Here is a 13042-nt window from a genome sequence, read left to right as displayed (position 1 = left end):
GAAAAAGAAAAAGTGTATATCATGGCTAATGTGATTTATGGTGTGAAAAATAAAAAATCTAAAAAAAAAAAAAAAGATGATCCAGGATGCTTTACTGCCAATAGTCAGAGGAGCTAATAAAGAGATATATATGCCCAGAAAAGTAGCATAGGAACCGATTTCCTAAAATAATATCAGAAAGACCATAAGATCCAGAAGCAAAACCAACCATTTGATGCATCAAGACTGTCCCGCCATTTCATCATGACTGATTTACAATCCTTTTTTAATCTCATTCTCCTGTCTTCTTCCCATAACCATCGAATTCCCTTCTTAATCAAGAATATCTGTACCTCTAAAATATACCCAATGACTTGGCCTCAATAGCGTTCTTGAGCAATGAATTCCATCGATTATCTGGGGGTTGGGGGGTTAACGAAATCACTTGACTCTGTTCTAAAGCGACATTTTTGTATTGCAAGGCTCTGTACTCTTTTCCCAGACTCCCCACGATTTGGGGAGGAAACGATTTGTCCATATCCATGATATCCAGCCCTTTCAATAGCTTTCCACAAGATCCTCTAAACTCCAGAGTTTAGTCCAAGAGTTATCAAATGCTCCTCACATGATAGGCCTTATATTTCAAAGATCATTCCAGTGAACCACTTCTGGATTCCCTCTAATGCCAATGCATCCTTGCTTAGATAAAGATCCCAAAACTGCTCACAATACTCCAGGTGGTCTGACAAATGCATTACAAAGCCTCAACATTACATCATCTCGTCAATATTCTATTCCTTTCAAAATTAATGCTAGCATTGCATTTGTTTTCCTAGACCGTTTACATCTATCTGAATGGACAACTGAATATCTTGGCTGAGTGTCTTATACAAAAGGTATTCAGCCAAGTGTTCATCTGACAAAGCATTGTCTTTATACTATGCAGGTACTGAAGTTTTTGCTTGTATTATTTGTTCAGGTCTGTGAAAGGAGACTTAAATCCATATTTTCATCTCTGAACTATTAAATTGAGAAAAAACATGAAGAGAAAAACCCCCTACAAACGTACAAGTTCACCACACATTTTCTTTATTTTAATTATGGTTCAGACAAGAAAATGAATGATTTTAATAATAAGGGAATATTTAAGAATTTGGGTTTGAGAATTTGTCAAATATCAACACCGCCATGGGTGAAGTCCCAAGTTGCTGCTTTCAATCAACAAAGCCCACATTTGTTGCCCACCCTCACTCAAAATGAAACATTAGACTTCTGGAGAAAGAGATGTTGATTTACCTCCTCTGGAGTAGTTTCAGCAACTAATGAAGATCCCATTCTTCCTTTCATTATTTTCCCCCCTCCACCTGTCATGGTACCTAAAGCAGTTTGAGTTACAAGACAATAGATTATTCAAATTATTTAAAAAAAAATCATGCCTTTGTTTCATGAATACTCTAGACACTGCACAGAATATCTTGCAACTAAAAGGATTCAGATTTGAAACTATGATCTTATTTCCACACATTAGCAATAAGAAATATATTCCACATATATTTAATATTGAATTAAACCTGTTTAAGAAACCAGCTATACTTTCTACATTGCTCCTGTAGAAGCTTGATAAAATATCTGATAACATGTCAACCTCTGAGAGTAGGGGCATAAGTGTGACTTCATGTTTTCCTTTATGCTGGATCTATGAAAGGACTTATGAAACATTGGCTCCCAGGAACTTTGTTCTGATCTCCTCTTCCACACCCCTCCCCACCCTCATCAATGCAGTCCCTCAGCCTCTCCTTTTTAAAATTAACAATCAGCTCCTTTGTCAAAGTGACATTGAGAGTAAAATTGTTGTTCCAGCACCAACAGGTGCTCTATCATACTGTATTCGGATTAATCTTTTCCAGTTATTCGGCCAATATCAGTGGTGTTCCTAGTGAATTTGGAGATTAAGTTTGTGCTGAACTTGGCTCACAGTCACAGGTACACAGATAATAGAGTAAAGCACTAAGCATGAAGCCTTGGAGTGCCTCTCTGTCAATGGTCAGCATGGAGATGATATTGCTGATCAGTACTGATTGGGATCTGCCAAGAAGGAAGTTGAAGATCCAGTGCAGAGTAATGGAGACTCCTAGGTCCTTGAGCTTGGTCATGAATTTTCCTGGTATGACAGTCTACAGCTCTGCATTAAGACGAGGAACAACCTGACATGGGTGTTTCTGTGGTCTAAGCAATCCAACAAAGAGGGGAGGGCCAGTGAGATGACATCTGCCATTGACCTGTTGAGATGATAAGTGAACTGGAGTAGGTAGAGGTCTTTCAAATAAAAATGCTTCAATTTCTTAGGCATCATAGTGACCAACAAAAACAGGGATTAAATCCATGTTTTGAACATAATAGGCAATCCATTACCCCAAGCAAAGACAAGGATATACAAATGGACAAGTATTTCTTTAAACAATATAATGTGCCTATACTAAAACATTTAATGATGTTATGGATAAAGAAAAATAAAATGACAGGCTCTAGGGGTAAATTATCGGCTTTGACTTCGTTGTATAATAATCAACTTATTCCTTTTTCAATACATAATCGAAGTTTATTGCAATGGAGATCTAAAGGTGTGAAAAATCTGGGAGATTGTTTTAAAGAGGGTAAATTTATATCTTTTAATCAGATGAGGGAAGGTTTTGGTATTGGTAAGAATTATTTGTTTCTATATTATCAAATTCAATCTTTGGTAAGATGTATGTTTGGTCGAGATATGATTTTACCTGAAATGACTAAATTTGAGACTTTTCTTATGAAGGTACCAGAGAAGGGTTATATTTCATCTATGTATCAAATATATACAGGATGGTATGGATAAAAAGGGTTGGGATAGATCTAAAAGTAAATGGGAAGCGGATACTGGTTTTATTTTTTCCGAAGATGATTGGTTAGATATTTGTTATGATAGTGTAACTAGATTGATAAATGCTCGTTATGCAATGATTAACTATAATTTTTTTACATCAATTATATTTAACACCTGAAAAATTAAAAAAGTATGGTTTTAATGAATCAGACTTGTGTTTTAGATGTGGTGATACGGTTGGAACTTTTTTTCATGCTGTTTGGTCATGTATACATAAACAATCTTTTTAGAAGAAAATTCAATCCTTTTTAGAATATCTGCATAAGATTAAAATAGTTTTAGATCCAACAGTATTTTTATTGGGTAGTTTGCAACCTTTGAAAGGCTTGGGATTAGATAAGTTTCAGCTTGCTTTTGTATATTTAGCTTTATCCGTAGCGACAAAATGTATTGCTATTACATGGAAAGATACAAATATGATTGATATTAATAGATGGCATAATGAGATGAAATATTGTTCAATAATGGAAAAAATTACATATGTTTCGCATGAAAATTATAATATTTATTAGTAAGTGGTCGTTATATTCAGAATATTTACATTGATTAGATCTTAATATGTATATTTAATTTTTTAAAATATTTTTTCTTTTTTCTTTATAGATCTCGTTGTGATAGTTGGCTGAGGGGGGGTTCTTTTCTTTTTTTATTTATATAAAAAATAACATTCATGTTTATGATTAATTGCTGTATATGTCATATATAATTTGTTTTTTGAACGAATAAATAAAGTTTTTTAAAAAAGTTCAGTTAAATACAATATAAAAATGTTGCCATAGTTGTCACAAATCCACTATTCAAAATAATCATCATTTTCATGTGGATGCCTAATATCTGTAATATCTTCAAGACACACCTTCCAATTTAGAAGGATATGGGAACTTAAGGATATGGCCACTTACAATTTCCTTTGTTTATTCATGTGTTATGTTGAAATTAAAATGCATGATCATTTAAACATTTTGAAGTTTAAAATTTTTTAAAAATTGGAAGTTATGCAACCCTTCATTACTTCTCTGCCTTTCAATAAAAAATGTAACATTATTGCACTTTGGAGTAACTTCAAACTTTATAACTCAAAGAAACTAAAATCCCGCAGCAAATAATCTCTACTTGCGAGATTTATAAAATCATGCAAAGATGGATACATTTGAGAGCTTTCCTCAGCAATAGCAAGCATATTGTTCTGAAATTCCAAACTGAACTTGGTTGTTTTCTACAGAAACTATCCCTTTGCCCATCTTCCCCCATTCCCAACCTTTTTGCCTGTGCACACTAATTCCATTTGCCTACATTAGATTGGCATCTTTCTTTGCCATACTCAGTTAAGTGCTTGCAGAAATGGCTTTTTAACATGGTGATTGTATCTAAATTCACCATATCCTCTGCCAGTGTGCTCCACTCCCCTCGAATCTCCTTTAAACCTACTACTCACCATAAATAAATGCACTCGTTTCCTGCTGTGGGAAAAAGATTCTAACCATCTACTCATTTCAGAATGTTATGTACCTTTCAGATCCCCAGCCTCTTGAGGCCAGACTATCCAAACTCACCCCAAAGTTATATTTTTAAAGACATCATCTGAATTAAAGATGCCGAATTAGATCAAGACAGATTTTTAAAAAGAATTTGACACACCATCTTTGATGAAGTGGTGGAATCAGCCGAAGATGACAGCAGCACCTACTGTTCTGCTCCTCAGTGACTGATTAGCCTACCCACCAAGGTTGCAATGATTAAAATCTGATGCAAGCACAGAAGACCCCCTTTCAAATAAGTGGAAGACTGCAGCAGCTAGGTAAAAGTTAGGTTTTTAAAATTACAAATGGAGTTACAATGTTTAAAATTTATATTTAGAGCATACACTCTTGGTATTCCACAAGTTAAAAAAAGTATTGGCAAGAACAGCACAAAATAAATGTAAAAAATTCTGTCAAACATTCAATGGACCCACCCATGACTCTCTTCCCAGATTCATGGGCTGAGACAAAAAGTTTCTTTAGGCTTGCTCATACTAAAGGCCAACAGACTGCCAATGCTGGGATTTAAAATTCAAAAAAGCCAGGCTAAAAAAGGATTGTCACTGAGGACACTTTTAAGACAACGAACTTGCATCCATGACTTTGAACAATAAAATTCTGGAAATATGGTATTATAAGGGGATACAATGTCTGGAAAATTGTCACGAAAAAGGACTTTTTATGCAATTTGAACAGCTGAAGTAGAAATACCATGTCCAATAATACCTTTTTTTGTTTCCTTCGGTTACGATCTTTCCTTAGGGTCAATTTGGGCCCTGAAATGACTCTATGAAGACTCGATGAAAAAGAGAAACTACTCTATAAAGGAAATGTGTACTCGCTTATTTCTAGAATATATACTTTTTAAATACAATTGATAAGTGAGAGCTCAAATCCAGGTCTGCATAAATCTAGAGTGAGATGGAAGACAGACTTTGACAACAATTGACAAACAGCTCTGGTCAGATCTATGTCAGGGCATTATGTCGGCTACTATCAATGCCAGGTATAGATTGGTCCACCACAATTTTCTCCATCAGCTATACTTCAAACCACAGAATTACACCAATATAAACGTGAATTATCAGAGATATGTTTTAGGTGTGGTGTAGAGGTTGGTTCTTTTTTACATTCTACCTGGATTTGCGCGAAGGTGAGGCCCTTCTGGTATGACCTCTGTCACATTCAGTTGACCCAGACCTGTCTACTGGGGAACTTTAGCACAGTGGTAGATCACTAATTCTCAAATTAAATTCACAGAAACTGCCTTATGTGTGGCCAGGAAATGCATAACAATAACATGGAAGTCTATCTCCTATCTACTCATGGATAGATGGTCTTCAGAGATGAATAGCTGCATCCCACTTCAAAAGGTCACATACAATGTCAGGATGTGATAAGCAGCTTCCTAAAAATTTAGTAGCCTTATTTCGAGCATATAGGTACCTCAATATTTGGTTATGATCACTACTGGCTAGCCAGTAGACCTCTGAAAATATTTTTACACTGTGGTATTATCATGTCTACATATGTTTTACTGTATGCACTGACAAAGGGATTTTTTTGTGTTTCTTTGTTCTTTCGCTGGTTAATAGGATTTGTAGGGAGATTTTCTCTTGATGTTTTGTATTTGGTATGATTGTTAAATATTTTTAAAATGACAAATATTACAAAAAGCCAGGTTCCTTGCTGAAGATTGTAGCAATGATCTTAATGGGGATGGGGGAGGAATATTAGTCCCATTAACTACAAGAAAACTCAAGTTAAAAAAATCCACAATTTCGTTTCTCCCCCCCCCCCAGACTTTTGAATAAGCACCCAATTAAGTTCACTTAATAATTAACAATTTTCTGCATAAATCACCAGTTTTAATAATTACAATTAAAACCAAAAATATGATATACATTTAAATATATTGTTTTACAATTTCATCTCCTGCCATACCTGACTGTTCTATTATCTGTCCCTGCATTGTTACCACTCTCCAGCGCTTGTCCTTCTGGAATGCAACACGTGTTGCTTGCTCTAGATCCTTAGCAACAAGCGTGTCACGAAGTGCAAAGTAAAATGCTGGACGAAAAGTCTCATTGTTTATTTTAACCAAATCAAACAGACGAGGAATATTTTCAGGAGTTTGGATCTTGCTTGTACTTTTTTCCCACATTTTCATCTGGAGAAGACATTTTAAAAAAAAGTTGTCATTACATAGCAGTTACAAATAGTTTAACCAAACACATTTGAATTCTAAAGTGCATTGTACCTTATCTAAAGCAATAAAAGTCGCTACTCCAATATTTTCTTTCTTCAAGAACTTGACACATTCTTGAGCATTATCAATTGTGTCTACAACAATGTTATCCAAGGCACTGCAACTGGAGGAGATAGCAACATCGTACTTTTCATCAATGGCACCCAAATCACCCTAAAATACAAACATTCAATGAACAAAACAGCTAAACAAAAAATTTAAAGTCAACCACAAAAGGAATTCAGAGTTCCTGTATTTGATACACATTTCACATAATCGATTTACCAGTCTTCCATGGATTCCAAGGATTTTACCAGTGTTTTTCTGTTGCATTAGTGCCTCCAAAACTCTGCCACGACTACGATTTACAGTTAAGGAGCTCTTTGTTTCTTCAACCTTTCGTCGCAGTTCATAAACACTATTCCGGATTTGAGCATCGGATTGAACCAACTTTTCAAGCTCCTTTTCATCCTAGAAATACCAGCAATCCCTGTTACATCTTAAAATGAGAATGGTACAATTTTGACACTTCATGCAGGGCCAAGAAAATATTAAGAGTCACCACTTCTAAGATTTTAACACCAAAACTATTCCAAAAAAAGTACTTTAATAACATTAAACTTCTGAAATAAACACACAAGTAACCACTATCTTGAATAAAATTAAATGTGATCAAATTCTTCAAAAAAAAAACAAAAACAGGATTTATTAACTAGAGAGTGGAATAGTTTCATTGGACTTCTCAGAATCTCTTACATATTCCAACATTGAATAAGGTGACTATTTGGATGAAATATTAAGTGCAATTCCATTTGTCATTATTATTTATATTCTAGAACTAGATCATCAATATGAGCTAAGGCTGGATTACCTTTTTGCCTCAAAAGGTGCATGCCATTGATTTCAGCCACAATTTAAAATTTGTTTCTTATTAAACTTCATCCACCAAAAAGCAGCAGTCTTAAAAATGGATGAAGTATTTGCAAGAAGACTGACTATTCTGCACAGAAGAGCTTTAGTTCTTTGACAAGCTGGAAGTTTGAGACACGAAGATGGAATCTGGAGCAAAAAAAATACAATCTGCTGGCGGAACTCAACGGGTTGAACGTCATCAATGGGAGAAAAAGAATGGTAACATTTTAGGAGGAACCCTTAATCAAGACCGAAGAGATAGCCAATATAACGTCATGGTGGGAGAGTTTGGACAGGGATCAGCAGAGGGGTGAGTAGGACAGAGATGTCAAGTAGAGAAGAGGAGAATTGTGATAAAGTGCAAGCTATTAGGGGAAAAGTAAAGACAAATTGGACTAGATGGAACCAAAAAGTGAGATGGGACACAAGATTACTTTCTAACCTTGTGCAATTCTTGTTCACTCTGTGGCATTTTGGTTTCCAATTCTTTAATTGCTGCCTTTCTTTCTTTAAGTGTACTAATAGTGGTGGCTAGGGCTTCCTTAGACTGGTTAAGTTGGCCCAAAGCAGACTTATGGCGACTGAGGTAGATATCTAGCTCTGACTGAGCCACATCCATCTTTGATCGTGCCTCATTTACTATTTTACTCAACTCCATGAGCTGCTTCTCATTGACCTGTACAAAAACACAAGTTGACATGTATAAAATTATTTAATACTGTACAAACTTCATATCTGGCACTCTGTGGTCTGGCACACTCTTTACAGACAGCGTAGGATTCAAACTGCGGTCCTATCTCTAGCAATGTGAAGGTGTTGCGCTAACAGTGATTTAATATATTTGATCCTTTTAGCTCAGTAAATGGGTTTGATCGAGGTACCTACTGCACCTTTGACAGCTATTTTCTATGATCCAGCAATGGCCGTGTCCCAATGTTGTCAGATTAAAGAAGCTCAACCTGTACTTAAATTTGCAAGCCTCCAGTTAAAATCCATCTTGGCATCAAACATTTCACTTTACCAAGCTTTATTTCAACAAATCTTATGTGTGCTCAAACCATTGCCAATTTTAATGAAAAAAAAATCTCAAATACTGTAGTATTTTGTCAGGAACTTAGTGCAAACATTACAAAGGAAAATATATCGACATCGAGAAATTCACCTTTTCAACTCCAAACTTTCAGGCATTGCACATTATTTGCCTTCAATTGTTGCAATTAAAATTGCATTTTACCTCTTTTTCTTCCTGTAAACCTTGTGTCTCTTGTTTGAGACTCTCCATTACTTTCTTCAGCTTTTCTTCCTCATTTATTTTATTTTGTTCAAGCTTTTCTTTCCCAACTGTTGCATCTTTGATGGCCTTTTTATTATCTTCAGGAACATTTTTCAAACCATCCAACTGCCATAAAGCAGAAAAGAAAAACTTAGTACAAGAAGCATGATTTACTAAAATTACTGCTGATGGTGCATCATTCTACAGTAAAGCATTTCGACTAAGGTAGCTTATTATGTGCAGAACATCCCTAAAGGAAAGACAGTATCAATACATACTGATCTGATAATTCATAACAACTACATGGGGATCATTCATTACCTTATAAAGTTAGCCCCAGAGTTACTGACACGGGCCCCAGAGTTACTGACACGGGCCCCAGAGTTAGACACGGGCCCCAGAGTTACTGACACGGGCCCCAGAGTTACTGACACGGGCCCCAGAGTTACTGACACGGGCCCCAGAGTTACTGACACGGGCCCCAGAGTTACTGACACGGGCCCCAGAGTTACTGACACGGGCCCCAGAGTTACTGACACGGGCCCCAGAGTTACTGACACGGGCCCCAGAGTTACTGACACGGGCCCCAGAGTTACTGACACGGGCCCCAGAGTTACTGACACGGGCCCCAGAGTTACTGACACGGGCCCCAGAGTTACTGACACGGGCCCCAGAGTTACTGACACGGGCCCCAGAGTTACTGACACGGGCCCCAGAGTTACTGACACGGGCCCCAGAGTTACTGACACGGGCCCCAGAGTTACTGACACGGGCCCCAGAGTTACTGACACGGGCCCCAGAGTTACTGACACGGGCCCCAGAGTTACTGACAATTACCCCTTTGATAGAAGCAGTTTGAAAATGTCTATAATTCAGCCTTTCTCATCTTTCTTTTAACGACGAGTTCAAGCTAACCCAAGTGTTGTTAAGCTTACAAATCTATTGCTTTAATAACCTAATAAAACCACCAACCGAGTTCTTGAATTGTGCAGATGCAACCTGAAGGATTTGCATGAAATTAGAAAATATAAAGCAGCTTATCCTATTACTGTATTGCCTTTAGTGTTTTTAACTTTCTCACCACTCTACCTTAAATGCCTAAATATCCTCGAATTGGTGCAATCTTCTATATATACGAATTAAATATAGGTTTCATGCCCACGGTGCTACCTTACCAGGGCTATATTACAACTTACAGCATGGAATGACTGTGCCAGATTCACATCCATGTGCTGATTGTTGACCAAGTGGCTGCTGGAATGTCAGGAAGCTGCACCAAAATCAATGATTTTCTCAAGTGTTAAAATGCTCAAGGACCATTTTCATGACTGAACTTTGCTTTAAGCATGTGGTTCACTACAAATTTTTCAATCCAAATGACTATTTTTGTGATGTCAAGATAGCTTGAAAAACCAAGATTTCCACTATATACCTAACATTAAACTACATTTATACATTTCCTTTACAAGCAGTTTGGTCTGTGTGTGTGTGTGTGTGTGTGTGTGTGTGTGTGTGTGTGTGTGTGTGTGTGTGTGTGTGTGTGTGTGTGTGTGTGTGTGTGTGTCGTGCAGCCTTCTCTTTTTAAGAGAAAAGAGACACACACTACTCATCCCTACAATTCCAGTAAACTGTTTTTTTTTTAAAATTATCTCCGGAAACATTTTTCAAATCATCCAACTGCCATAAAGCAGAAAAGAAAAACTTAGTACAAGAAGCATGATTTACTAAAATTACTGCTGATGGTGCATCATCCTACAGTAAAGCATTTTGACTAAGATATATGTGCATTAATATGTATAACAATTTTTTTTCTATACATGGTGACCAGAGTGGTTCATTGCTCCAAATAAGATCTAAGATTAGATATTTGCTTTTTTTTTTAAAAAATTCAATCCCAGTAATAAACCTTTTATTGTTAAACTTTCATTTTACATTAACTAAATGGCCTCATTAATCTGTAGCACTACTTTTAGCGTTCCTTGTGTAATGAAACCCACATTTCTTAGCTTTTGTAAATCTTAACTCAAGGTAGATGAAAGTAGTAATATGGATACCCCAAAGATCATTTGTATTCCCTTCCAGGGTGTGTAAAATTCATGAAAAATTAATTATTGATATAAATTCTGCAATATACAGTAATAGTCACTGGCAAATTGGAGGCAGTCAGCACAGTTAGTGTAGCAGTTAGCACAACATTATTACAGAACCAGTGACCCAGTTTTGAATCCAACACTGCCTGGAAGGAGTTTGCATGTTCTCCCTGTGACTGCATGGATTTCATCTGGGTGGCCTGGTTTCCTTCCACCCTCCATTAACAAATGGGATTTGTAGGCCAATTGGTGTATTTGGAGGATACAGTCTCGTGGGCTGGAAGGGCCTGTTACTGTGCTATATCTCGAAAATAAAATGTTACACCAGCAAAATAAACATACAACCACAATGATGACTTAGTCAAAGTGATGGTTCTCGTCTACATAAAAAACTGAAACAGTTTTAATAGCTTCATAGTAAAAACACAGTCAAGCAACAGGTCAGGCCATTGGTGGTTGGGTTAAACTCAAATCAGTGTTTGGTACATTATTCATAGGGTTAAAAAGTAAACAGTTGCAACAATGAACCATTGCATATGGCAGAGAAGAAATGTTCCAAATATGGTCTAACCAACATTTAAATTTTTTAATTCTTTCATTCATTAAAACACACACAGAAGCTACAAGTGAGAGCACTAGTCACATAGAGATGAATGTTGCCCTCAACAGACAAACATCTAAAATGTACATTTAAATGAGTATATTGTACCTTCTCCAACTCCTTCTGCAGTTGCTTCTGCAATTTCTTCTCTTTACTTTTTGAGTGCTTCAACTTTTCTCGGACTTTGACATCTTGCAAATCAAACTCTGCAAACTTTCCCTTTTTTTCTTCAATGAACTTGGTAATTTTATCCACTTTTCTATATATATATAAAAAAAATTCTTCATGTTCTCATGACACTTTGGATACAAAAGCTTTGATCCATCCCATTATATCTCACTCCCACATCAAGCTCGCAAGATTCAGAAGACAGCAGCCCTCACTTTCTTAAAATTTCAGCCTGAAGTCTCAATTATTTGATTTTTACAAGGATTTTACAGATGACATTTTCAAATTTACAGGATAATGGACCTCAAAATGTTTTTACACACTTGGTCACCAAGAATCATTACGCTATGTTTAATTGTTAGCTAAAAGAGACACTGGTTGTTGCGTACTTTCCAACTGATTTAAAACATAAAAATCAGAGAAACTGCATGCATGCAACTAGTTATATATGCATAATGTATGGCAGAGGATGCTGGCAAGCCAGCAAGTAAAGGGAGTATTAAGTATTCTTGTGAATTTATTTTGTAAATTGTTTCAAGTAAGAGAGATCAATGCCAATTCAGAGAACAGTAAGAGAAGTAACCTTAAATGCAGAATCTCCAACCTTTAACAACGCACAGAAACAGAGGCCTAATCTTGTCAACCTATAAAACACACAGGATGGGCTTAAGTCCTGTATTGTGTTCAGTTGCAACTGCCCTCACACTTGGAAGGCTGTAAATGTCTTTAAGAAAATACAGGATGAGATAGTACAACTAAGAATAGTCCACGTTCAAATGGCTAATAATTCAGGAAAAAAATAGAATAACATTGGACGATGGGAAAACAGTTATGCAAGGTGACCAACAAGATTGGTTTAAGAGTTGGCCAAGGTACAGCGGGGCAAAGGGAATTAATGTTCCATTACAATTCAATAATTCTCACCCATTTAGTCTTTGAAAACAAAAATTCAAATCATATCAGTTATACAACATAGATACATTCTATGCACTAGTTGGTGAATGAACAAAGCAGACAATAACATTCTGTATATTATTAGGATAAATGAGAGAATATTTATGTAGGTTCACACAAAGGAACTAATAATTATATTTACTAACTACTATACTAATTATCAATTTTTTTCTTATGAGATAGGAGGCCATATTAGCCCATCAAGACAAAATCAGCTCTAAATTCTCTGTAAACTTTTCTTCCCACAGATTTTATTACACTGGTGCAATTTACAATGGTCAATTATCTACCAACTAGGGAAATATGCAGATGCCACATCAAAAGGCCAGGATGCTGGAGCAACAAGGTAGCAACTCTCCTGGCTGCAGGAGTTGAACCTG

General features: G+C 36.3%; 1 protein-coding gene across 4 annotated transcripts in view; it reads right to left on the bottom strand.

The window, feature by feature from the left end:
- smc4 (structural maintenance of chromosomes 4) overlaps positions 1–13042 on the bottom strand; it is a 63659-nt gene that overhangs the window by 32545 nt on the left and 18072 nt on the right. For all 4 annotated transcript variants that reach the window (XR_011344155.1, XR_011344156.1, XM_069896776.1 and 1 more), the window contains 7 exons: positions 11649–11799; positions 8811–8975; positions 8019–8252; positions 6950–7135; positions 6677–6838; positions 6361–6586; positions 1276–1355 (listed from right to left, as the gene is read on the bottom strand). Coding sequence is in view for 2 of the 4 variants with exons in the window: in XM_069896776.1 (XP_069752877.1) it covers positions 1276–1355; positions 6361–6586; positions 6677–6838; positions 6950–7135; positions 8019–8252; positions 8811–8975; positions 11649–11799 (1204 nt within the window). In the remaining 2 variants the exon portion in view is untranslated. The remainder of the gene's footprint in view (positions 1–1275; positions 1356–6360; positions 6587–6676; positions 6839–6949; positions 7136–8018; positions 8253–8810; positions 8976–11648; positions 11800–13042) is intronic.

The sequence above is a fragment of the Narcine bancroftii genome, chromosome 9 (assembly GCF_036971445.1).
Source record: "Narcine bancroftii isolate sNarBan1 chromosome 9, sNarBan1.hap1, whole genome shotgun sequence".
NCBI classification, from domain to species: domain Eukaryota; kingdom Metazoa; phylum Chordata; class Chondrichthyes; order Torpediniformes; family Narcinidae; genus Narcine; species Narcine bancroftii.
The sequence above is the reverse complement of the archived record's forward strand: the minus strand, read 5'-3'. Positions and strand labels throughout refer to the sequence as shown.